This window comes from Sciurus carolinensis, chromosome 1 (assembly GCF_902686445.1).
Source record: "Sciurus carolinensis chromosome 1, mSciCar1.2, whole genome shotgun sequence".
Taxonomy (NCBI): Eukaryota; Metazoa; Chordata; class Mammalia; order Rodentia; family Sciuridae; genus Sciurus; species Sciurus carolinensis.
The window spans coordinates 4,402,243-4,425,780 of NC_062213.1; the positions used below are offsets into that span (position 1 = coordinate 4,402,243).

The following is a 23,538-nucleotide window of genomic DNA, read 5'->3' on the forward strand; positions in this document are numbered from 1 at the left end:
GGAAGATGGTAGAAGATTGGGTGATGGATAGATGCATGGTGGTTGGGTGGCTGCATGGACTAGATAGGTATGAAGATGGAGGACAGAAGCGTTCATGAAGGATGGATGGTGGATGGATAAAGGAATGGATAGCAGATGGGGGAATGAGGGGGTGGATGGATGACATGCAGTTTAGTGTGGTTTGAGTTAGTGAAGGCAGAAGTAGTATCCAGATCTTTGTTCCAGGGCCCCCAGATGGCTAGGTAGGCAGAAGAAGCTGCATGGGTCACCCTACCTGGGAGTCCGACAAAGCTGGGGTCAACAACTTCAGTCAGTGGAACCTGGCTGCTAGTGTTCCAGAGCCGGTGCTAGAAGCAACTGAGAGTGAGCCAGGCAGGCATGACCCTCAGGCCTGCACCAGGGATGCTTGTGGGTGATCCGGTTTCTGGAGGGGTCAGGTTTATCCAGGAGCCAAGGTTAACGTCAGTCCAGGTGCCATCAGCTTGGCCCCCAGAAATCTGTTGCCTCCAGACCCCTGAAAAGATTTGATTCTGTGTTCCAGACACCTACCCCTTCACAGCCGAGAAACCCACTGTCATTTCTAGACTAACACCCACAGAACTGGGCCAGAGGTTTCTGTTGCGCGACTGGGAGGGCCAACTTCATGACCGCCCATAACCTTTCTCCTGGGCTGGACTGTGCTCATCTTAAATGGTTATTGATCAACTGGCAGGGAGAACAGGGCAGCCGTCCCCCAGGATGACCTCACAGACTGCTGGCCGCGAGGATGCCTCCGCCCCTGTGCCAGCTGTCTGCAGCCCTGGGAGCAGGCGGCGCTCCGCCACGCTGCCCGCAGGAGGAGGAGGGCTCAGGAAGAGAGCGGCAGGGCCTGGGAGAGCCGCGCTGACCCGAGCGTGGGCGGCCCGTGGTGCCTTTGTGCCTTTGCCTAGGGGCACTCCACGCCTGCCAGGCAGATGCCCCCATCCCTTCTTACCCAGGGCAGACGGAGGGAGGTAGTCGACCTGCAGCCATGCCACCGGCCGGCAACGGTAGCCTGCCTCTGCCCAGGCCTGTCACGTGCCCACTTCAGTGGCAGCTCTATGGCACCCCACCTTCTCAAGTGCTTCCCCAGACTGCACCCACCTCAGGAGTGTCACGTGCAGGACGGGGAGCCCGTCCTCCAACACCCTGGGGCCCTGGTCCTGCCCTCACAGGCTAGACGGCTCTGTCAGAGAAGCGCCACAGTTCTTGGAGGGAAACCTGGGCCCTGAGCCAGGAGCAAAAGCCAGCAGCCATTGCTGGGAACCAGCGTGTTTTAGTCAGCTTTTCCACCACTGTGATGAAGGAACCCGGCCGGAACTACCAGAGGAGGAAAGGTTTATTTAGGGCTCATGCGTTCAGAAGTCTCCGTCCATAGACTGCAGTCTCCATTCCTCGGGGCCCTAGGTGAGGCAGGACATCATGGCAGAAGAGTGTGGCAGAGAGAAGCGGCCTACATGATGATGAGGAAGCAGAGAGAGAGACTCCGCTCGCAGGGTACAACTGTATACCCCAGAGCCAGGGCCCGGGGCCCTACCACTCTTAATCTGCACCGGAGTTGGTCCACTGATTGGGTTCAGACTCTCACAACCCAGTCTTCTCCTCTGCCTTCTTGCGTTGTCTCACAGTGAGCTTCTGGGGACACCTCACATCCAAACACAGCACAGCGTGTCCTTCTCTGGCTCAGGGCTGCCTGCCTGGGCACAGACCCTTTCATGCTGCAGGGGAGCTGCCTGACCCGTGCTCCTCCCTTCAGCCCAACACTGTGGCAGCAGCCTGGAAGCACCTCTGGTCTGCGACGGGCGCTGGGCAAGGGCGGATAATGGATAGGAGCCGGGTCACGGGGTCTGCATCTGGGACCTGGTGACCAGGCTGGTTCTCAGCTGCCCACTGTAGCCTCAGAGCAGGTGTCCTGTGCACGTCCAGCCCCCGGGGAGAACTCCGACAGCCTTCAGGCCCTCAAGCCCTGCCACAGGAGTCCTGGCTGGGGAGGTTGCTCCTCGGGCCTCAGACCCAGGGTGACCACTGGCCGGGGCCTTAGAACTGAGGCAGTCCATGCCTTAGGCCAGGAGTCTGCTCGGCAGCACCACCCTGCCCACCAGCTGCCCAGCCTGGAAGCTGCCTTCATGCCATGTCCTTCCTGAGTGCTCGCTTGGTGCTCTGGGGCTCTAGGGCTCCGCATGGCACTTGGGCAGTCCCCACTGTGGAGCTTGTGCAGCCCATGCTACGTGAGAGCAGCCAGAGCGGGAGGGGTCTCCAGGCCCTGTGTGAGCAAGCCTGCTGCCCGCACTCAGCACGTGGACGCAGAGGGCCGAGCTGGGCTGGGGCCTGGGATAGGTAGACAGATGGGGAAGCTGAGGCTCAGAGATGTTTAGTACTTTACCTGAGGCCACACATGAGGCCACCCAAGGGCTGGGGTCACCTATTCACTTGTCCACTAGTTCATTGAATGGGCCCCTGAGGCCCTGACCTTTGGGCACTCACTGTTACCAGGAGAGTCATTCCATCCAGGGACAGCTATGGTGTGGACGGTAGTTCAGGACATTTTCCTGGAGGAGGTATCACTGGAGCTGTTTTGAAAAGGCCAAAGGGAGCCATCAGGAGGGCACAAGGGGTGTTTCTGGGGGCTCCGAGGGGTGCTGTCAGGGGCAGGGGAGTGTAGCATGCTGGGGAGGAGGGTCACAGGGAGGAGAGGCAGGAGCCTCTGAGGAGCTGCCACGGTGTCCTCTCTGCCCTCTCCTTCCCCGTGGCCAATTCTCCCATGGGACACCCAGGAGCATGGGGAGCTGGTGTCCGGAGCAGGCTCCTGCCAGCCAGTCCCCGGCATGAGGTCCCAGCAGAGGCCCAGGCACACAGACCCTGCTGGGCTTGGGGAGCTGGCTGTCCCTTACCCTGCTGATGGCTCACCCTGGCCAGGCCCAGGAGGGTAGACTGAGGGATAGCCACAATGGGCTTCCAGGTGGAGGTGACCAGCAGCCTACACTGCAGCTGGCCCCCAGGCCCACTGGGACCACCATACCCCTCCTCAGCGGCCTCCTCCAGGAAAGAAAGGGTGTGATTTCACCAGCCCCCTGTGCCCTGGTATCACGTGAGTGATGGGACGGGCAGAAGGGACAGTCCAAGGCTGGGGGCCGTGGCGTGGTGAGGACAGCTCATCACAGAGCCCCTCGCAGGAGCAGTGGAGGGAGCTTCCTCGGGCAGGAGCACTGGCTCTATCTAGACAGGCTCGAGAGGAGGTGAGAGTGAGAGTGGGCAGGCGGAAGCGGTGCTGGGACAGAGCCGTCCCGCGCTCCCTGCCGCTCTCAGGAGGGCGTCCGAGCCACGCGCCCAACCAGAGCATACTTTTCTTTCTTCCTCTCTTCTCCTGGTTTATCTCAGTTGTCTGAAGTGTTTGTCCAAGAGAGAAGTCTTGGGGGAGGACTTAACAGGGCCGTTGCCCCTGCCCGCTGAGGTTCGCTGTGCATGCTGCCGGCCATTCCAGTGCCTGCCCTGTCCAGCAAGGCCTGGGCGTGTCAGCCCCTGCGGGGCCCGAGTGCCCTTCCGACAGGAGGCGTGGTTACCTGGGTTCTGAGGCTGTGGCTCTCACTGCTGAGTGCTGTAACAGTCCCCAGTGCAGGGACCCACCCTCCAGCCCTGTGTTACCCTACCTCGTGACATTCCCTGGAGGCACTTTCTGGAGCCTAGGCAGGGACCAGGCTCTGTCCGTCTTGTAGTTCTGACCACTTTGCCACCCTGTCCATCTGCTCTAGGGCCTGCCCATCCTGAGGCTCCAGTCTGGCTGGTCCCACGTGGCCCCACCCATCTTGTCACTCCCAGGCAGGCAGGAGCTGAATCTGTCTGTGCCTGGGAGGAAATGGAATGCATTGGGACGCACCTGCACCCTCAGCAGCTAGAGGCTTCTCCAGAGAGGACCCTGGGCAGCCCCTCGGGGAGGACTTGTGAGCAGACCATTGAGAGGCAGAGCTGGTGGTGGAGACCACAGAGCCCAGCACAGGCAGCAGCAGATGCCACGCTGAGGAGGGATCTGGGCTGAGGGGACTGCAGGCTTCGGGGGCAGGACGCAGGACCTTAGGGGACGGGCTGGTGCACTTGACTCCGTGCAAGCAGGTGGGCTGCTCTCTGAGGCTCTTGAGTCCTGTTGCGTCCTGGGTCGTGGGTTTACAACTTTGAGCTCAGAGAGGTAAGTGCTGACTGGAGGCCACAGCAGCCATGAGGCCCTGTGGCTCCTGATCCCTTTGTCCAGAAGCTCTTGCTTCCTCTCCTGTCAGCTGTCTCATTGCACTCCATCCCAGAAGGAAACTTCAGCACCTGCAGCAAACACCAGAGCCTCTTGGGGCTTCTGGGGCTGCAAAAGCACCCTCAGCAGGCGAGTATCCTGACCCCAAGCAGACCCAGCCCCCCTGGCCCCAAGGGCTTGGCCGTGGGTGGTCCCTGTGCCTAGCTCCCTCCACTCACCAGGGCCTATCGATGGCACAACACTTGCTGTCTCTCCTGCAATGAAGGCCGGGCTGCTCCAGGTGGGCCAGGACCTCTGGCGCTTGGCCGGCTTAGCTCAAAACCCCCTTGGCCTTCCTGGGTGTGGGCACCCAGGGTCCCCGGGACCAAGCCGTCGGTGTGCCGGGCATTCCTCCTCTAGCCAGGCTCCGGGCTCAGCCCTGCTGGCTTGCCTCCTTCCCGCAGCATGCCCTTACCTTTTTCAAGATGTTGGAGCCCTGCTCTGGGTCCAGAGGGGCTTCCTGGCCCCCAACTCGGTGCCGAAGCTCTAACCACTGCACAGCTGCTTGCCGGCATCAACCAGGAATCCTGGCCCTGACTGTGAGCACTCTGAGCCGAGGCTACAGACTTGCCATGTGCACTGGCTATTCCACCGTTCGAGGCAGGGGCAAGGCCGCGGTCCCCAGCCCCGGGAACCCAGGCCTGGAGGCCTGTGGGTGGGAGAGCCCTCCTGCCGAGTCGGCTCCCAGCCCGGGCCTGGGACAGGCACCTCCCTCCGCAGGCTGGGAACTTCACAGGTCTCCTCTCCAGCTCCAATTTGCCTTAATTTTAATTTAATTCCCTTTAATCTTTAATGAAAAGTTGTAAAAGTAAATTATTTACCCGAGAGAGGCAGCAGCTCCTCGGGAGCCGTTCTCGACGGGAGGGTAATCACACATGTGGGTCGCTGGCAGCCCCGCCCGGGCAGAGCCAGAGGCACCGTGGTCCTTGAATGGTCAGCGACCGGTGGCTGCCGAGCGGGCACCAGGCCCTGGCCGTGCCATGCCGAGGACCCTGTGTGCTGCCCCGCTCGGGTTGCTGCGTGTCCCGAAGGACAAGCAACATGCTGGGTCTGGGGGACCAGAGGAGCCCTGACCCGTCCCTCGTGTCTCCTCTCCACACTGGAGCTGCCTTGGGCTCCAGGGCACCTGGCAGGGGCTCCCTTCCTGTGAGGGTGTCAGAGGTGGGGTGCACAGGCGGGGCCGTGGCCTGACTCCCACCTCCTCAGGACACGCTGCCTCTGCGGAGACCACTCGTGTCCCGCCCGCCTCCAGGCGTTACCAGTGCTTCCAGCTCCTCCAGACTCTCAGCACAGTCAAGTGAAATGTCTGGGTGGAGAGAAACCGTATTGGGCACAGTTGGTTGGGCTGTGGAGGAGTGGGTGTCCAGGAGAGGCTGAGTATGTGTGCACATGCACACGAGTCAGCCATGGGGACTGAAATATAGCTCCCAGGGACCAAGGTGGCGCTCTCACTTGATACCTGTTTGGTTCTGAACTTCCTAGAAGCCAGTGTGAAAAGGCAAGTTGCTTGGCTCTCATTGTCAGATTGGTTGGTTGAGCACCTAGCAACTAGCTGTGCTATCACAGGAGAAAATTTACCATGAGAAAAATCACCAGTTTTTACCAGAATTGGAAATTACAGAATTTTATTCTAGATCTGCCAGTGCTTCCCCCAGAGGTCTCCTGGCAGAAGGGAGGGATGTGAAGACCTTGGGTTAGCTCTCACCACACGGAGGCATGCCATTTGCCCACATGAACTCCTTCTGTTTCATCTAGAGAGAAAGGAAGCTCCTTGATCAATTCCAAAGCCAAGTCTTCATGAGTCAAACTTCACTCTCAAACTTAGGTCCGCCCCAAGATTCACGTCAACTAGAAAAACGTGTGTGCGTGTCTTCGGAAATCCAGCTCTGAACGCCAGCTAGCCGGGCACCTGGGCGCCTTGCTCATCGTTCCCCATCTGCCTTTTTTATCTCAAATCCAATGTTTGCATCGAAGTCTACCTGGAATTCCTTGCTTCTGCTGGTCTCCCGAGGCAGTGAACAGAGTCACGGGCTGAGGCAGGCAGATCAGCCACGCTAGATTTGGAGCCCTGGAGCAAAGATGATCCTTCACGGTTCAGCCGTGGGAGCCTTGCAGACGTCTCCTGGCTACCAGCGGAGTCCAGCCGCTTCTGGCCCAGGGCCTGGCCCTCACAGTCACCACGCTGCGTAGACCAGACTGGAAGGACAGCTACAGATGCTGCAGTGCCCGATCCTGACCTGTTGGCCTGCGGGTCCTGGGGATCTGGTCCACCTTACCCTGCCTTGTGGCCCTCATTCCCTCGTCCACCCTGTTTGGCCCAGGGCTTTGATCTCAGTGTGACTTGCCAGAGTTGGAGTCCTGACTCTCTGGTGGCCCCTAATTTGCCTGGCTCTCTGCTCTGGAAACCATTCTGCCAGGGTCCAGGGAAGAGCCTCAGCCTCGGTCCCGATCTGGTAGGGGCCCAGGCTCCTGGGGAGGGAGCTCCCGAAGAGTGGAGGCCTGGGCTCGGGATTCTAGGTCCTCCTGCAGGGAGCGAGTCTTCGAAGACTGCGTGCAGGGCTGTCCCCGTGCTGGTGGGGGACAGTGAGAGCTAGGCAGGATGGCTGTGGTGTATGAAATGCCAATGGAAACCACGAGGCAGGGTCCCCTACCCCACTCAGAAGGCGGGACCGAAAGGGCAGACCCCGCGCTGCTGTGAAGCTGAGAGCGCACAGCTGCCTGGCGAGACTCGGGCACTCCGAGGGTCAGAGAGCCGCCGTCCTACGCAGCAAGTCCACCCTCGGGTGCACACAGAGAAACACGAACGTGATCGAAGTTCACAGCAGCGTTCATGACAGTGCGAGGCGGATAACCCCCGTGCCCACCCACAGTGCGCTTCTGTGTGTCCATGTGACAGATGGTCACTGTCCTGCAAAGGAGTGGCGTGCTGGTGGCCTCTGTGGGCTACTGGGGCTTCATCCCCAGGCTCAGGGCCTGCTTCCAGGTGGCAGCCCAGCCACCCCTCTGCACCCCCATGCTCTATGCAAGAAGCTTAAAGCTGCACCTGCTCTCTGTGCTCCCAGGGAGGCAGGGGCAGCCAGGCTGGCAGGTGGGCATCCTGTAGGCCATAGTAAGAGCCCAGCCTCCCCCTGCCAGGGGGCCCCATCTGCATTCTCTCTGACCCATGCAGCCACTCTGGCCCGAGCTCAGGCGGACAGCCGCGTCCCTTCTCCATGTCTGCCAGCGTGGCCCCAGGAGCCCTGGCCTCGCGCCTCCTATTTTTAGCCTGAGGTTCTGCAGAGCCTGCGGTGTGCGGCACACACAGGCAGCCACCGCAGGAGGAATTCTGGGCCAGACAGAATTAAGTCCGTGACTCTGGCCAGTACGAAATATGAAGGAGAGACTGGGGCCAGAGGCTCAGAGGGAGAAGATGGTCCTTGACCTGATTTAATACTTTGAGAAAAGATACTGATCTGCTCCTCAGAGAGTCCTCACGACATGAGGCCTCTGCACGGATCGTCTCCTCCAGGAGTGCCCCTTCTGGGGCGGGGCTGGAGTGGGGCATGGCAGTTGGTCCCCAGGTCCTGTGTTTGGAGTGCACTGTAGGGTCCAGCCCCCTCCTGCTACAGACCAGCTGGGAGCTCACAGGGGCGCGGCGTGGACAGGCACCCAGCCCCAAGGCCTGTGGTTCATGCGTGGGCCACCGTTTCATTCCTTCAACAGATAAGAAATAAGACCAGTGTCTGCCACATGTCCTGTCTGGGTACTGGACACCATGGTGAACAGGACAGCCAGGGCCAGTTTCCTGGAGCTTTCTGGAAGAGAGGCAGAGACAGTTAATGACTAAACAATCAAATAAACAAGACAACTTCAGACAAGATGACGAGGCCTGTGAGAAAATGTGGTGTGGAAGAGCGGCTGACACGGCATGAGGGCCCTTTGCAGTATGATCAGGGCAGCCTCTCTAGGGAGAAGGCCAAGACTACCATCAGGAAGGAGCTGCAGGTGGGGAGCAGCATGTGCAAAGGCCCTGGGGCAAGGATGGTGTGTTGTAGGAACAACAAGGGCAGTGTGTGGATCCAACCCCCGTGATGGAGGGGGAGACCAGACTCTGGTTAGAATTTGAGCGAAGTTCCTCCTCCTTCTGAGTGTAAAGCGAAGCCATGGGCCAGCAAAGAGCAAACAAAGTGGAGGTGTTACCTACCAGCATCGCTACACCAGGGCTCTGGTTGCCACCTGGAAGAAGGGTCTGAGCCAGGTCGGAAAGGTGTGGACACGGCTGGACCCAGCGGGAAGCTGAAGAGAGAGTACTGGCCTGGGCAGGGGAAGAGAAGGCGCAGCCTCGCTGGCCGTGGCGCATGCCCACCGGCTGGGGCTGGGTGTCAGGTGGAGAGGACAGCCTGACCTCAGATGGGTGGTGGAGCCACTGGATGGGGGCACCAGGGAGCAGGCGTCTGAGGAGAAGGTGGAGGCTTCCACTTTCGCCAAGTTAGGGGATGATGCCCGTTACCGCCCAGATGGAGGTGTCAGGGTTTCTCAGCATGGAGACCGAGGCTCGGGGTTTCTGCTGCGTCCGTCTGCACCAAGACAGGTCCATACCTGCCTGTGGCTCTGAGCCTGGCCCTGCCTGCCTGTGCTGGCTCTCCAGCGCCAGGGGCCAGCCAGGCAGGCTCCCTGGTCTCCCAGGCACCACCTGCCTGGGCTGCTCGTTGCTCTGACAAGGGAGTCACTGACGGCCCGGTGGTCCTGGAGGTCGAGTCCAGAAGGTGTTGGCTGAACAGTCCCTCCTGGAGGCCCCTGGGGAGAAGCCCCTCCCCGCCTCCTCCCACCCCACAGGCACCAGCGTGCAGCCTTGCTCTGCCCACAGGCACTCACCTTGCCACAGCAACCAAAGGCCAAGGGGCCTGACCATGTGCCCCAGGTCACCCACTCTGTCCCCTGGGCCTCTCTCATAGCACAGTGGAGCAAGCCCTGCAGGGCCCGGGGCAGAGCCCGTGCTTCACAGCGGCCACCTGCCCCTGCCGGGTGGCTTGTCTGCAGTCTCTCCGCCCACCCTCCAGACCCTCCTGTCTTCTAAGACCAAGGGTCCTGCCGTGGGCACGGGTGGCATTGCAGCCCAGCTCCTCTTGGGCTCAGCTGCTCCTGCAGCCTTGCTCAGCAGGACCCTATGGACAAGAGGCCACTTGCCCTTCTGCAAGGTTGGGGCCCAGCTGGTTCCCGTCCCAGGTCAGAGAAGAGAGTTAGCCACAGCCTGGATGTGTTAGGGCCTCGGCAGGACACCGTGCTGGGAAGCCATGTCCTGTCAGGTGGCTCGGTCACCGTGGTGGCCACTGGTCTGTCCCGTGAGATTCATTTTCACCATGTTTCCTAAGCAGGATCTTGTGGGTCCCAAGGGAGACAGGCAGGGCGTCCTTTGGAACTCAGGAACCGAGGTGCTCTCTGGAGAAAGCAAGCCGCTACACTGTCCCTGACGGGGAGCTTGGCTTCCCTGCAGCATCCTGGGAGGTTCAGTGCGCCTGGCCTGGCTCTGACAAGCTGGGCTTGGCAGGAGCTGCCCCCGCTGAGAGCGGGAGGAAACGCCCACTCGTGGAGCACAGAAGCCCGTGCATCGGGCAGCGGGGGGCAGGACCAGGAACGAGGGCGTGTGACCAAACGTCCTGGTGTGCCTGCACCGTTCCTGGGATGCAAACTGGACAGTTGGTCCCCAAGACCAGGGACAGGCAGAGCAAGAGCCGCACACTGACTCCTCCCCAGCATTGCCCTCCTCGCAGGGCAGCTGCTCACCCGAGCTGCGCGGGAGCACCCACAGGGCCCTGGCCAGGTCCTCACCCTCGCCCCTCACCCCACCCAGACTGGGAGTCAGGGTAGCGAGCCAGCTCTGCAGCTGAAGTGGAGGCCCAGCCAGGGTCCAGCCCCATGCTCACACCTACTTCCCTGGTCTGGCTTCAGGTCTCAAGTCCCTCCTTCTCCTAGAGAGGAAGGGACAAGGAAAGAGTCACCAGAGCTGTGTCCTAGGGACAGTTACCTGCAGGGAAGCTGGCTCCCAGGCCAGCTTTGTCCTGTCTTCCTGGGGCCCTGTGGTGCTGGGCTAGGAAGGTTCACTGGGCAGGGGCCACGGCACAGGGCAGGAGGGTGGAAGAGAGAGAGACGCGAGGCAGCTGGCGTGCCTGATTCCCACGCGCCCTGCAGCCTCAGCAGGAGCAGCCACCAAGGCCGGGCCAGCACTGCTTGCTGAAGAGCTTCCGACCGCACCTGGCTGGGTTCACACTCGGGGAACATTAGAGAGCAGAGGTGGAGGAGGGAGGGGGCTGAGGACTCAGGGGCACCTCCCTGTGTCACCGAGGGGGAAGCCAGGGCGGGATAGAATCTGCTGTGCTATCAGCACTGTCCTCAAGGCTCAAGTCCCTCAGACACTTACACGTGGCAAGATGGGAGCGTTGCTTATGACACAGCTGAGCCCCTCCAGAGGGGCATTTCTAGAACTCAGTGTCATTATCTCATCTCAGCTGTTAGTGTTGGCAAAGCTCCATTGGATAGGAGTCTCAGCCCCACAGACCCCGTAGCAGCTAGTGGAGAGAACAGCCTGTCCTCTTGCTGCCTGGTGTGTGCCAGACACTGTTGGAAGTGCTGCCGTGTGCTATGGAGACCAGTGGGTAAGGGCTCAGCCCTAAGCAGATCCCAGCCTGGTGGTCCTGTCTGTCATTCAGGGCTGCAGGAGGCAGGAAAAGCAGAGTTCTGAGGGCAAATCATAGCCTTACATGTGTATAATGGACGAGAAAAAAGTGCCCTCTTCCTCCTGGTGTCATTCCCTGTGCTCGCACTGCGTGAGGGCCTTCCCCTGGTCCCCTAGTGAGCACCCGACCTGCTCCATCACTGCAGTCTCAGCGTGGCCCAATCCTTGGCTGACCTTTCCTGATCTCTTTCATTGGGAACTTTCAACACTGGGACTTGTTCATCTCTGTCCTCCTTATCACACTGGCTACAGGTGCTTGCAGGGGGTGAGGGACAGTAACATTGGAATGAGTGATGCTACTGAGTTATTCTGCAGCCCCTCCCAGCATAGCTGGTGCCCTGGAGGCTCTGCCTTGTGATGGGGGAGGGAAAAAGGTCCAGCAACTGTGGGGGTAGGTAAGATGGGTTCACCTGGGTAGGCTTGAGGACAGGACTGAGGACTGACCATGGACCAGCTCAGGGCCCTGCAAGCCCTGTACCTGGTCTTGGCCGGCCACTCACTCCTTGCTTTGGTAGTACCTTCACCCATGCTTGCCTGCCATCTTCCCCCACAGCCTGGGGCTCCTGGGCCCAGGCATGGCACGGCCCCTAGGTAGCCTCCACACCTGCCGGTCCCACCAAGGAGCACTCGGCCCTGAAGGACCAACTTGGGAACAGGCAGGGGGCCCACGCCATCTCCAGGAGGGGAGCTCTTTCTCAGAACTTGGCCTCCATGGTCCTCACTCCCACCTGCCCCAGGCCATTCTGCTAGCCCAGGTCCTTGGAGGAGGTGGGACTGAGGGCATTGCTCTTCCCAGAGGATGCCACGTCCCCCTCCAGGGACCCTGCCAAGCCATTCCCTCGGTGGTCTTCTACCTCGTCCCCCGCCCTGACTTCAGGCACTGTGGGTTTGGAGGGGTCCAGTCACTTACCAGCCACCCTGCCTGCCACCTTCCTGGCCCTTCCACCCCTTCTGAGCCTCTCAGCTGAACCGGAGGGAACACTGGAGCCCAGGGACCACAGCTGGAGGTCAGCCTTTCCACCCAGGCTGCATTAGGAATGTCCAGGAGGCCCTCCCAGGCCCCCAGGGGATCCAGGTCGTACCTCTGGCCCCCGCGCCCATCTCTGCCAGACTGCTTGGAGCAGGGACCAATGGCACATGTGTGTCTGGCACGCAGCCTGGCCTGGAGGGGCCAGCAGCTTTGGTGGGGTGGGCAGGGAAGGAGCCGGTGAGTGGCAGCTGGCCTCTGACTGCTGTGTCCCTTGCAGATGTGCTGGTGGATGGGCAGCCCTGTGACTGCCAGGCTGTGGCGGCCTGCCAGGTGGGCGATCCTGTGCGCCTGGAGGTGCGACTGACCAACCGAAGCCCCCGCAGCGTGGGGCCCTTCGCCCTCACCGTGGTCCCCTTCCAGGACCACCAGAATGGCGTGCACAACTACGAGCTGCACCACACCGTCTCCTTTGTGGGCTCCAGCACCTTCTATCTCGACGCGGTACGTGGTGGGGCACAGGGTGGGTCCAGGTTCGGGTCGGGCAGCCCAGGCCTCCTGCAGCATTGTCCCCCTGCCCCTGAGGGAGGGCTTCAGGGTCAGCATGGATCGGCAGACACGGGGCTTCTCTTGTCACCTTCTGACCCTGTGCCTGCCCAACACTGGGAACAGGGAGACCAGGGCGATGGTCCCGCCCACCTCAAGGGCCTTCAAGACAGGAAGCCTGCTGAGCCCAGGAGCCCGGCCAGGACAGTGCTGCCCCCTGCACTTGGGTGCAGGGCCTCCGGGTTGTCACATGGTGCCTGTGGCCTCCTGACCAGCAGCCACTGCACGCCAGGCCCCAAAGCACTGGAGTCAGCTCAGATCCAAGCTCTTGTCTCCCACACCTGCCTTGTCAGGCCTCAGCACAGCCTCCTGCTCACCCATCCGCACCCCACTGCACCAGCCACCCCAATACCACTGCCCGCACTCCTGACTCATGGCCCCCAAACAGTTCAGGGAGTGAAACACCAGTGTTTTCTTTCAAGGGTGAAAACGGAGGCTCAGAAAGGTACAGCAACCTGCCCGAGGCAGGAAAGAGCTTGGGAGAGGGCCAGGGAGCCAGGCATGGGTGGCCTGCCCCTTCCTTGTGTCCTCACCTGGAGGGTTCAGGGGCTCTGGTGTGGTGTGGGCTGACGCTGCCTCCTGCCACAGGTGCAGCCCTCGGGCCGGTCCTCCTGCCTCGGGGCCCTGCTCTTCCTCTACACCGGGGACTTCTTCCTCCACATCCGGTTCCACGAGGACAGCAAGAGCAAGGAGCTGCCGCCATCCTGGTTCTGCCTGCCCAGCGTCCACGTGCGCGCCCTGGAGGCGCAGGCCTGAGTCCCCTGCTCGCCCTGGCCCCTGGGGCAGGAGAGGAGGCCGCCCGGCACCCCACCACAGTGCCGAGGTCTCCACAGCGGCCGTCTCCTCCTCCTCGCCCCTGCCGCCCAGTCCTCCCTCCCTCCCTTGGGGAGTCTGCCATCTCCTCAGGAGCTCCGGGCGGAGCCTCGCCCACTTCCCACACTGTGCTGGACCCCACGGTAGCTGACGAGACCCCGTCCCAGTGCGCCTGCCCCAGGGACACAGCCCCACACTGCTCAGTCCCGTCCCTGCTCCCAGCTCTGCCCGGGGAGAAAAGGCAGGCCTGAGGGTGGGCACCCTGGAGGGCTTGGGGCACCGCCCTCCGTGGCCCTAGGAATGTCCTGAGGGCCACTTTTCTTGGAGGCCTCCGTGGGCAGCCCGGGCTGTGCCGGGCGAGGTCTGGGTGCTTCCCGCTGGGCTGGGCTCTGTCTGGGATGAGTTCTCCAATAAAGCATCTGCCTCGCTGCTTCCGCACAGTGCTGCGTGTGCCTGCCGCGGAAGGGGTGCCGCGGGAGGGCCCCAGCCAGCACAGCCCCTGCCTCAGTGAGGACTCGGGCCAGTGGCCCTGCCTCAGGCCACCAGGGTTGGCTGCCTCGCTCTGCCTGCCTTAGGGATCCATCATCACCCCACACTGCTCTCTGGACCTGGCCCCAGAGCCCTCTCAGAACCCGGCCTCAAGCCCCACACCACCGTCCTCCGCCCTCGCCCTGCTGGCTCTGGCCGTCTTGGCCTCTGCTGTCCCTGCTGAGGGCCACTCGCCCCTTCCACACAGGTGCTGCAGATCGGCTCCCGGCAGCAGCACCCAGGGAATCCGGTCTGGTTGCACGCGGCTCCCGAGCCATGAGGGCTCTCCCTCCTCTTCCCTCCTGACCCATGTCCACAGTGCCACCTCTGCCCGGGCACCCTTGGGCCTGTTTCTGGAGACCATCCCTCCCTGAGCAGAATTAGGGGCCCCCTGCTAGGTGGGCTCAGAGAGGGCAAGGGGCCGCGGGTGCAGAGCTACAGATGAGGCCAGAGTGGCGGCATCTGAGGCACCTGGGGTCCCTCTGTTCCCTAAAGGCCACCTGGACACCCGGGGGTGCTGACACATGTCGGGACTGTCGTGGAGTCCAGGGGTGCTGCAGTGACAAGGGCCCTGTTGTGCTCCCGAGTGCCCCAACTGGAGAACCCACGAAGCCGCATCATAGGCAAGGATGCGCTCTCTCTTGCCCATCATGAGGGGCCACGTGGTGTCCCCTGGGCTGTTGGGCAGATGTTATGGGGCCCCTCCCTGAACTGGGTGTGGCCTCTCCTGAATACCTTCCAACAGGCCGGCCCCGGGCAGGGCTTCGCTCCTTTACAGACGGGAGACAGAGTCTCCAAGGAAGCAAGAGCAGGGTCAGATCCTGTTCCCGGGGCGAATGGGGTCCTCCCTGCCCCTGCACAGCATCGCCTCGGGAGACAAGCCTCGCCTCGCGATGCTGTTACCCTCAGCCGCTCAAGGTCCAACCCAGGGCCACCACCAGCTTGCCCAGCACCTGGCCTCAGGGGCCAGGCCGCTCTCAAAGCAGCTTTGCAAGCCATTGGCCACCCAATGTCACCCACAGGGGGCCAGGTTCAGCCACGCCTGCCCACTGAGTCTTGAGTTGGGGCAGGGGCAGCTTTTCCCGTCACACAGAGCTACAGCGGAGCCGTGGGCCCTGCTGTAGGCCCACCCCACCAGCCCTGCTGGCTGGCCCTGCTTTCTGAAGCGGCCGCCCTGCACTGGCCTCCAGGGCGCTCAGAGCAGGCAGCACCGCGTGCAGGCACTGGCCTCGCTTGCTTCTCAGCAGAGACCCAGGCTCAGGGAGGGCAGAGGCACAGGGAGGGGAACAGCCAACAGAGGGTGGCATGGAGCTGCTACCACCGTGGGCCTGGCACCGACTTCCCCAGGAAGGCCTGAGGGAGAGGGAGCCCCGACGGCTGAGCGCGGGCCGTGGCAAGAGCAGAGGTACCACAAGCGTGCTTCCAGTCGCTGAGGCCACTTCCCGCCAAGGCAACTCCGTGCTCTGCCAAGCTGCCACCTGCGTGAGCAGATGGGTCCCAGGAGACTGGACCACGGGCATCCCCGGGATGCTGGCGTTCTAGCAACGCTGGGGGCGGGGCTTGCCTGAGGCCACCTGACCAGAGTCTGGAAGGGACCTTATGGCCTCTGTGGAGCAGACGGAGTTGTGTGGGCCTCAGGAGGCCCGTGGGGCTGAGGGGCTTCCCAAGGACCTGGACCTCCTGATCCCCAAGACCCAAAGAATGGACTTCCTGGCTGCCCACCTGTGGCCTTCTACTGTTGTCCAGGTGTCGGGCATTGCAAGGTGGTGAACTGCAGGGGCCAGCCAGCTGCCCTGCAGTCTCTTAGCACGTCCAGAGGCAGCTCGGGGCTACCAGGCAGACCCACTTGTACCAGGTGTCAGGACCCGGGGCCTGGCCAGCCTCGCACATGGGTGATTGTTTCCAAACAAACAAGTACAGAGCGCCAGGAAAGCAGATTCGCGAGAGGCAGGCAGCGCTGACTTCTTGAAGGGCGGGTGTTGGGGAGACCTGGGTCCTGTGCAAACCTCCCCACAGTCCTGACTGCAGGGCCCAGGCCCTTTCCTGTGCCCAGGGTAACCTCCGTCCCCTCTGTCCTGGGGCAGGAGGTGACATGGGATCAGGAAAGGAGGCCTGCAGTGTGCCCTGGGCAGTGGGAGCTTTGTTGTGAGGACATGGAACTGTTGGGGAAGGGGTGCTATGTACTGGCCCCTGTGTGCTGGATCATCCTGGCTGTGTTGATGGGCAGTGACTGAGACAGAGGACCTGAGACACGTGTCCCAGGGACAGCTCAATGCCCTCCTGGTGCTACAGCCTGTGCGCTTCACTCTGTAGCAGTTAAACCCCCTCTCTGGGACATCCCTGGGCCACGGAAAGGTCCAGAAGTCTTCCCCTCTGGGCAGAGGAAGTAAGCCAGGGCAGGCCACATCCACTTCAACTCACAGGCTGAGTGAGCTGGTGGGGCCCCTCCGAGACCTGTTTCCTTCAGGCATAGCCGTGACCCCATAATCACCTGGCTGTCACAGTGTGTCACCTGAAGTTCACTAGGAACCGAAAGGATCCCACAGAAGATGTCTGAGGAGCTCAATTCTGGCTCAGTCACGTGTCAACTCTGTGACCTAAGACAGGTTATCTAAATTAAGCCTTGATTTTTTTTTATCTGAATAAATAGAAACAAAACTGCTATTCCACGGCGACTGTCACACAAATGTTCAGTCTGCTCTGCTCGCTGTCCTGGTGTGGGCTGCAGCTCCATTCTGCACTTCTTCCTTCTCCCACCCTTTGCTTTTTAGTTCCGACTACATGTCCTGCCATGCCTGAGACTCCACCTTCCTCTGGGGACCCTTAACATATGTGACATTACTGTGCTCTGCTAGTGTGCTCTGTTAATTCATCAGGAAACACGAAGTGGTACAAAGCAGAACTTTCCAAACAAATGCTCACATAGGCACATGTCTGCATATTGAAGGGCTGAGCTCCTCACTGGAGATACTCAGCAGAGCCCAGACTGGTGGTGAATTTCAAAAGATTCAAGCATCACAGGGGCCTTCTCAGCCTGATGGCTCAGAAAACCCTTGTCATTATGACATCTTCAGAGCCAGCCCTGGTTCTGTTAGCAGGAAAAAGGTTGTGGTACACATGATTACCTGCCTCCTGGGGCCACTGAACAATATCTTAAGGGATTAAGACAAATAAATACAGAACAAAAAAGGCTATCAACATGGGGACGAGGGCCCAGGCTTGCCTCCTACAGAACACAACCAAAGAGCTGGAGTTACCTAAATAAAACAAACAAACATCAGTGATGAAAACTCACATGTCAACCAGGCACCGTGGTGCATGCCTGTAATCCCAGTGGCTCAGGAGGCTGAGGGAGGAGGATCACAAGTTCAAAGCAGCCTCAGCAAAAGCGAGGCACTGAGCAACTCAGTGAGACCCTGTCTCTAAATAAAATATGAAATAAGGCTGGGGGTGTGACTCAGTAGTCCCATGCTCCTGAGTTCAATCCAAAGTACCAAAAAAAAAAAAAGAAAAGAAAAAAAGAAACCCCAAGCCCATGAGTCAGGGCATCAGTGAGCAGACAGGAAGGTAAGAGACAGTCTAGGACCTGTGCCTGCAGGCAGGCAAATCCAGAGAGGGGAGCCATACACAGTCTCTGACCAGAGTGCCCGGAGGAAAGGAAGACAGGAACTGGGAAATGACATTAACACACAATAGACACTTCGTGATGCAGTTTCAAAAGACCAGAGGAAATGCAATGACCTCAAAAGGAGCTACAAAAACAATGACCTTCAAAGAAGTGGTGATTTGATTGACAGCTGACTTCTTACTAGCAAGAATAGGGTCCAAAAGTCAATGGAATAATAGTTGAGACTGCACTGAGTGATAGTAATGCTTTCGTAGGTGTAATACACATAACCAAAAAATAGTCCTCACCACCAAAACTTCATTAAAGGGACTGCAAAAGAATGACCTAGAAGCAGAATAAAATTGATACCAGATGGAGTGTCAGAGATGCAAATCAGGAAGAACAAGTAAGGCGGTGTATGTGAGTAAATCTGAGTAAATGCTCGCAGTGTAGATGGCAGTGATCTTGAACTGTGGGATCAGAACAGGACAGAATGGGCAAGTACAGCAAGATCACTTGGAAGTCAGTGAGGGACTGTTGGGATCAAGTTATAAGATGCTTTGATGTCAATCCCAAAGGTTCCAGAAGAGGGAGAAGAGAATGATTAACAGACTTGTGATTTGGTGCTTTTGTTATGGAAGGTACCCTTTCTAGGGTGACCATTAAGAAAATGAAAAATGACATGAACAGCTTCTCCATTAACAAACCCCAAATAGGAATAAGGCAAACTCATTCATCAGTCCAAAAGAAGGCACGAGAAAGAAAATTAACTGAAGAAATAAAAGTGATAGAAAAATAAAGCCACAGACTTGCTGATATTAATGATGTTAATAATAATGCTTACAGTACTATGCATTAGGTGTTATTCTAATATTTTTATGTATATACATATACATATATCCATATGTACCATATATATGCATATACTTATATATGTATATATACACACACATACAGTCTTATTATATATTTATGTGACTATTAAATATGCTTATAAAGCTTATATTCCTTCCTTATAAGATACATATATCATTCCGGCCTGGTGTTGCACACCTATAATCCCATCTACACAGGAGGCTAAATCGGGAGGATCACAAGTTTGAGGTTAGCCTGGGTAACTTAATGAGAACTTGTCTCAAAATGAAAAACACATTTTCTGAGGAATCTCCATACTGCTTTCCAGAATGACTGCACCAATTTGCAGTCCCACCAGCAATGAATGAGTGCTCTTCAATAGATAAATGTATAAAGAAACTGTGGTATATATACATAATGGAATATTACTCAGCTTAAAGAAAGATGAAATTATGGCATCTGCAGATAAATGGATGGAGTTGGAGACTACCAAGATAAGTGGAGTAGGCCAATCCCAAAAAACCAAAGGCCAAGTGTTTTCTCTGATAAGTGAATGCTGATCCATAATGGGGGGTAGCAATGGAAGAATGGAGGAACTTTAGATTGGGCAGAGGGGAGCGAGGGGATGGGGGGGGGGAGATGGTGAAATGAGATGGACATTATTAGCATATGTACATGTATGATTGCATGAATGGTGTGACTGCATTGTGTACAGCCAGAGAAACGAAAGGTTGTGTTCCATTTGTGTACAATGAGTTGAAATGCATTCTGCTGTCATGTAAAACTAATTAGAACAAATTTAAAAAATGAAAAAAAAAAAAAAAAGGAGAACGGGGATGCAGCTCAGTTGTAGAGTGTCTATCATGCACAGGACCCTGGGTTCAATCCCCAGTATTGCCAATAAAAAAGAAGCCCTCTCCAAATTGCATGTATCAGCTCTTTTTCTCAAATGTAAAAGAATTCATAAAAAGTCTTTAAAGTAGATGCTATTATTATCCTCATATTACAGATTAGAAAAAATGAGACATTGGTAGTTAAATAATAGCTAGAAAGATTATAAAATAAGTTGTAGAAATAAATTTAGTACACTTATTTCCAGTAAATAAAAGTCATCTAAATATCCAGGTGAAAGACTAGATAAAATCCATAAAATCAGGGTTATAATGTTTATACTAAACATTAAAACATAAGGATACAAAAAGTTGATATAAAACAGTAAGTAAAGAAGTATCAGGGGCTGGGATTGTAGATCAGTGGCACAGTGCTTGCCTCACATGTGTAAGGCCCTGGGTTCAATCCTCAGCACCACATAAAAATAAATAGAGGTACTGTGTCCCTCTGTAACTAAAAAATATTTTTAAAAAGAAGTATCAGCCAATCCTAATCAAAAGAAATTTCAAGACAAATAGTAAATTATACCTAGAAATAAAGACAATAACATCACAATGAAAACTCACTAAGAAGTTTTAACTCTAAATACATATGCAACCAATAATATAGTCTCAAATACATAAAGCAAAACATGACAGAACTATAACTAGAAATAGACAAACCCCCTCTATTGAAAGACCAAGACCAAGAAAGTTTAGAAAAAATATGAAGGATGAAGATCTGAAATTTTAGTAAACAAGTTTGACTTAGTAGACATATATACAATATTTTACTTAACAGCTAGAGGTATTTTTGTCAAGCACATACGTTGTGATTTGGTTTATGACTCAGTGTACAGTTCAAAGACTGACCATGAAGATCACATTTTCTGAACCCATATGTTTTAGAAATCAATCACAAGAAGATAATTAGAAATATCTCAAATATTTGGGCATTCAGAAGCAACTTTTAGATAACACAGTTGAAAGAAGAAATAACCAGGGAAAATGAGAAATGTAGAAAATGAACAACAATTTAAGTATGTATCAAAACTTGTGTGATGCAGATAAATCAATATGTAGTGGGAGAATTATGAAGTTTGAATGCTTATAATCAAGAGGGAAGCGTGAAAGTTAATGAGCTAAGCACTGTCCCCAAGAACTGAAATTGTTGGTTGTAGAGATTAAAGAAAATAGAAGGCTATAATAAAGATAAGATCATAAATTAATAACATAGAAAAGAAACACATAATAGTGAAGTCATAGGTTATTTCTTGAAAAAGCTGATAAAATAAAAAAACCTCTGACTAAATTAATAATGAAAAAAGAAAAGGCACAAATAACCACATTACAAATAAAGAGGGACATCAGATACTACAGACAGAGCTAGGAGGATATTAGAAACATGATAAGAGGAAATTAGAAAGAACGTTATGCCAATACACTTGAAAACTTGAAGTAAAAATTTTCCAGAAAATATAATACAAATAAAAATTTATGATAATAAATGAAATTATATTAAAACCATTAAAGAAATCAAATCAGTACTTAAGTTCTTTCCAAAGAGAAAACTGTAGGTCCATGTGGGTTTTAACAGTGAGTTCTAACAAACATTCAAGGAAAAAAAATTCTAATAATTACACAAATTATTTCTAAATGTAGGAAAAGAGCAAACGCTTGAATATTTTTTACAAGGCTAGTATAAACTCACTACCAAAGCCTGGCAGAGACAGCGTGGGAAGGGAGGTTTCAGGCTGCTGTGTGTCGGTGTGAACGTGAAGCTACTGTTCTAAGGGTTGGAAAGCATCCTGTGGCAGGTGACAAAGGTCACATGGTCTTTATTCAGAGAATGCAAGGTTGGCTTTGTGTTAGAAAGATTATTAATGTATTCACTATACTAACAACTTTAAAAAGAAAAAACCATGGGATCATTTGTATGAATGTGAAAGACTTTGATAAAGTCTACAGCAATGACAAAAGCCCATGGCCCCAACCCAAGCGTCTGAGCAGACGGTCTAGGAGAGTGGCTGCAAGCCCACACAGCAGGCCTCGCTGCACAGGCCCCCGGCCCTCTGCAGGCTCCTCCAGAGCAGGAATGGAACAGGATGCCGGTGACCTCCACGTGGCTCAGCATCGAACCCAGGAAGGCAAAGGAAGCAAGGGAAGGCAGGGAGTCCCGAGAGGAAGAAACAAACTGTCATTAAACCTGTCCATTGTGTCATTGATCACATACAAGTCCTAAGGAATCTTCAGGTTTATTGAATCAGTAAGTGTTTAGCAAGGAATTGGTTTACAAAAATCCACAACATTTTGTACTACAGCAACGAACTTCTGAAAAATAAGACAATAGAAGTTGCTCTTCCAGAACTACAAAAATAAAAAGGGCCTTCTAGGCAGAAAATGTCATCCCAGAGATGTCTACGTCCTATTCTCCAGAACCTGTGAATATTACCAGGAAAAAGAGAACCACGGGTACAGATAAATGAAGAGGGCTGATCACACGAGCTCAAGGCAGGCAGATGATCCATGTAGGCCTGATGCACCACGGGTCTCCAAGGGGTGCGAGGTTGTTGTAGCCAGCTTTTTTGCTGCTGTGACTAAAGGACCTGACCAGCACAACTGTAGAGGAGGAAGAGTTTATTTAAGGGCTCTCGGTTTCAGAGGTCTTAGTCCATAGACGGCCGGCTCCATTCCTCGGGGCTCGAGGTGAGGCTGAACATCATGGAGGAAAGTGTGGCAGAGGGAAGCAGCTCATGTGATGATAGGAAGCAGAGGGACTCCGCTCAACAGATACATACATACCCAAAGCACGCCCCAATCTCCATCTCCTCCAGTCACACCCTACCATTTCCGTTACCACTCAGTTCCTCTCAGGGGATCAAATCACTGATTGGATTAAGACTGTCAAAACCCAAACATTTCTCCTCTGAACCTTTTTGCATTGTCTCACACATGAGTTTTGGGGGATACCTCACATCCAACAATAACATTCCGCCCCTGGCCACCAAAAGCTCACACTCATCTGACACAATACATTGTGTCATTTCCAAGAGTTCCCATAGTCTCAATAGTTCTGAGATTGCTCAAAGTTCAAGTCCAAAGTTTTCTCTGAGGCTCAAGGCAATCTCGTATTGTGAGCTCCCATAAAATTAAAAGCAATTCACAAATATCCAACATATAAAGGAGCTGAGTAAACATTTCCATTTACAAAAATAGGAGCATAGAAAGAAGGGATGGGACTGAAGCAAGACTGAAATCCGGCTGGGGAAACAGGTCCTGTAGCTCCATGGCCGGCACCTGGGGCACATGACATCCCGATGTTCTCTCCAAGGGGCTCATGTCGTTCTGCCCCTGTGGCCTTGTTGCAGCCCAAGTGACCTTCCTGTTGGCTTGTCTCTGCTCTACTCCACTCCTGCGGCTTTCCTAGGTCGATGTCCCATGTTGCTGGCATTTCTTAATCTGGGGTCTCCACTGCGGCTTCAGCTTCCTCCTCACATCACCACATTGACTTCTCACTCTGACCCTGCTGCACTTTGCCTGACCTCCCAGGCCTTCCTCTGAAACCTTGGGGGTAGCCTCCCTGACCCCCTAAATCCAGCATCCTGCTTTCCTGCAGAACCAGCAGCACGAGGGTCACGCCAAGGTCTGCCACGGCCTTGAAGAGTAGCCAAGCCTCCGGGGACCCTGGCTGCAGCCTCTGAGGGTCTGGGTGGCTGAGCATGTTGAAAAAGCTTCCTAGGCCCCCTTGTGCAAGAAGGGTGCCCCACTGGTCTCTTCTCCAGAGAATTTTCACCTTTGTTCCCTTGGGCTTGAGATGGGTGTGGTCTTGCCAGCTCCTGAGCTGCCCTCAAGCCATCTTTCCTGTTGTCTCTCAAAGTCCTTAGCATTTCTGTAGTGGCAGTAATGTATTTAACAGCTGTGACTTCCTTAGCCCTAGTTTTACTCCAGCCTTTCAAGTTCACTTTTTCCTAATCCTTCTGCTCTGTTTTCTGCTCCTGATCATCACAATGAATTTGGCTAAAAGCCACCAGCAATATCCAAGCCACTGCCTGAATGCTAAGCTGCCTCGACATTTCTTCTGCGGGATGAAGAAGTCCATCTCTTCTAAAATCAGCCCCGCAGAAAGTCTCAGGACAGGGGCAAAATCCAGACAACTTCTCAGCCAGGACCTCACACGAATGGCCTCTACTCCACATTCCAACAGAGTCCTCCTTTTCTGAACCCTCTTGAGCCGGGTTCACTGATCACTGTCCCCTCACCATTCTGGTCTTCTGAGCCCCCAGCAGA

The 23,538-nt window shown here is 55.6% G+C and overlaps 1 protein-coding gene across 4 annotated transcripts in view; it reads left to right on the plus strand.

Annotated features, from left to right (window-relative positions):
• The window catches only part of Trappc9 (trafficking protein particle complex subunit 9), a 533,127-nt gene extending 519,161 nt beyond the window's left edge, over window positions 1-13,966 (plus strand). For 3 of the 4 annotated variants that reach the window (XM_047546065.1, XM_047546089.1, XM_047546072.1), the window contains 2 exons: window positions 12,254-12,477; window positions 13,168-13,966. In XM_047546065.1, the coding sequence (XP_047402021.1) occupies window positions 12,254-12,477; window positions 13,168-13,335 (392 nt within the window). In that variant the 3' untranslated portion in view covers window positions 13,336-13,966. The remainder of the gene's footprint in view (window positions 1-12,253; window positions 12,478-13,167) is intronic. The other variant, XM_047546081.1, reaches the window with a different exon arrangement.
• The last annotated feature ends 9,572 nt before the right edge of the window (window positions 13,967-23,538 follow it).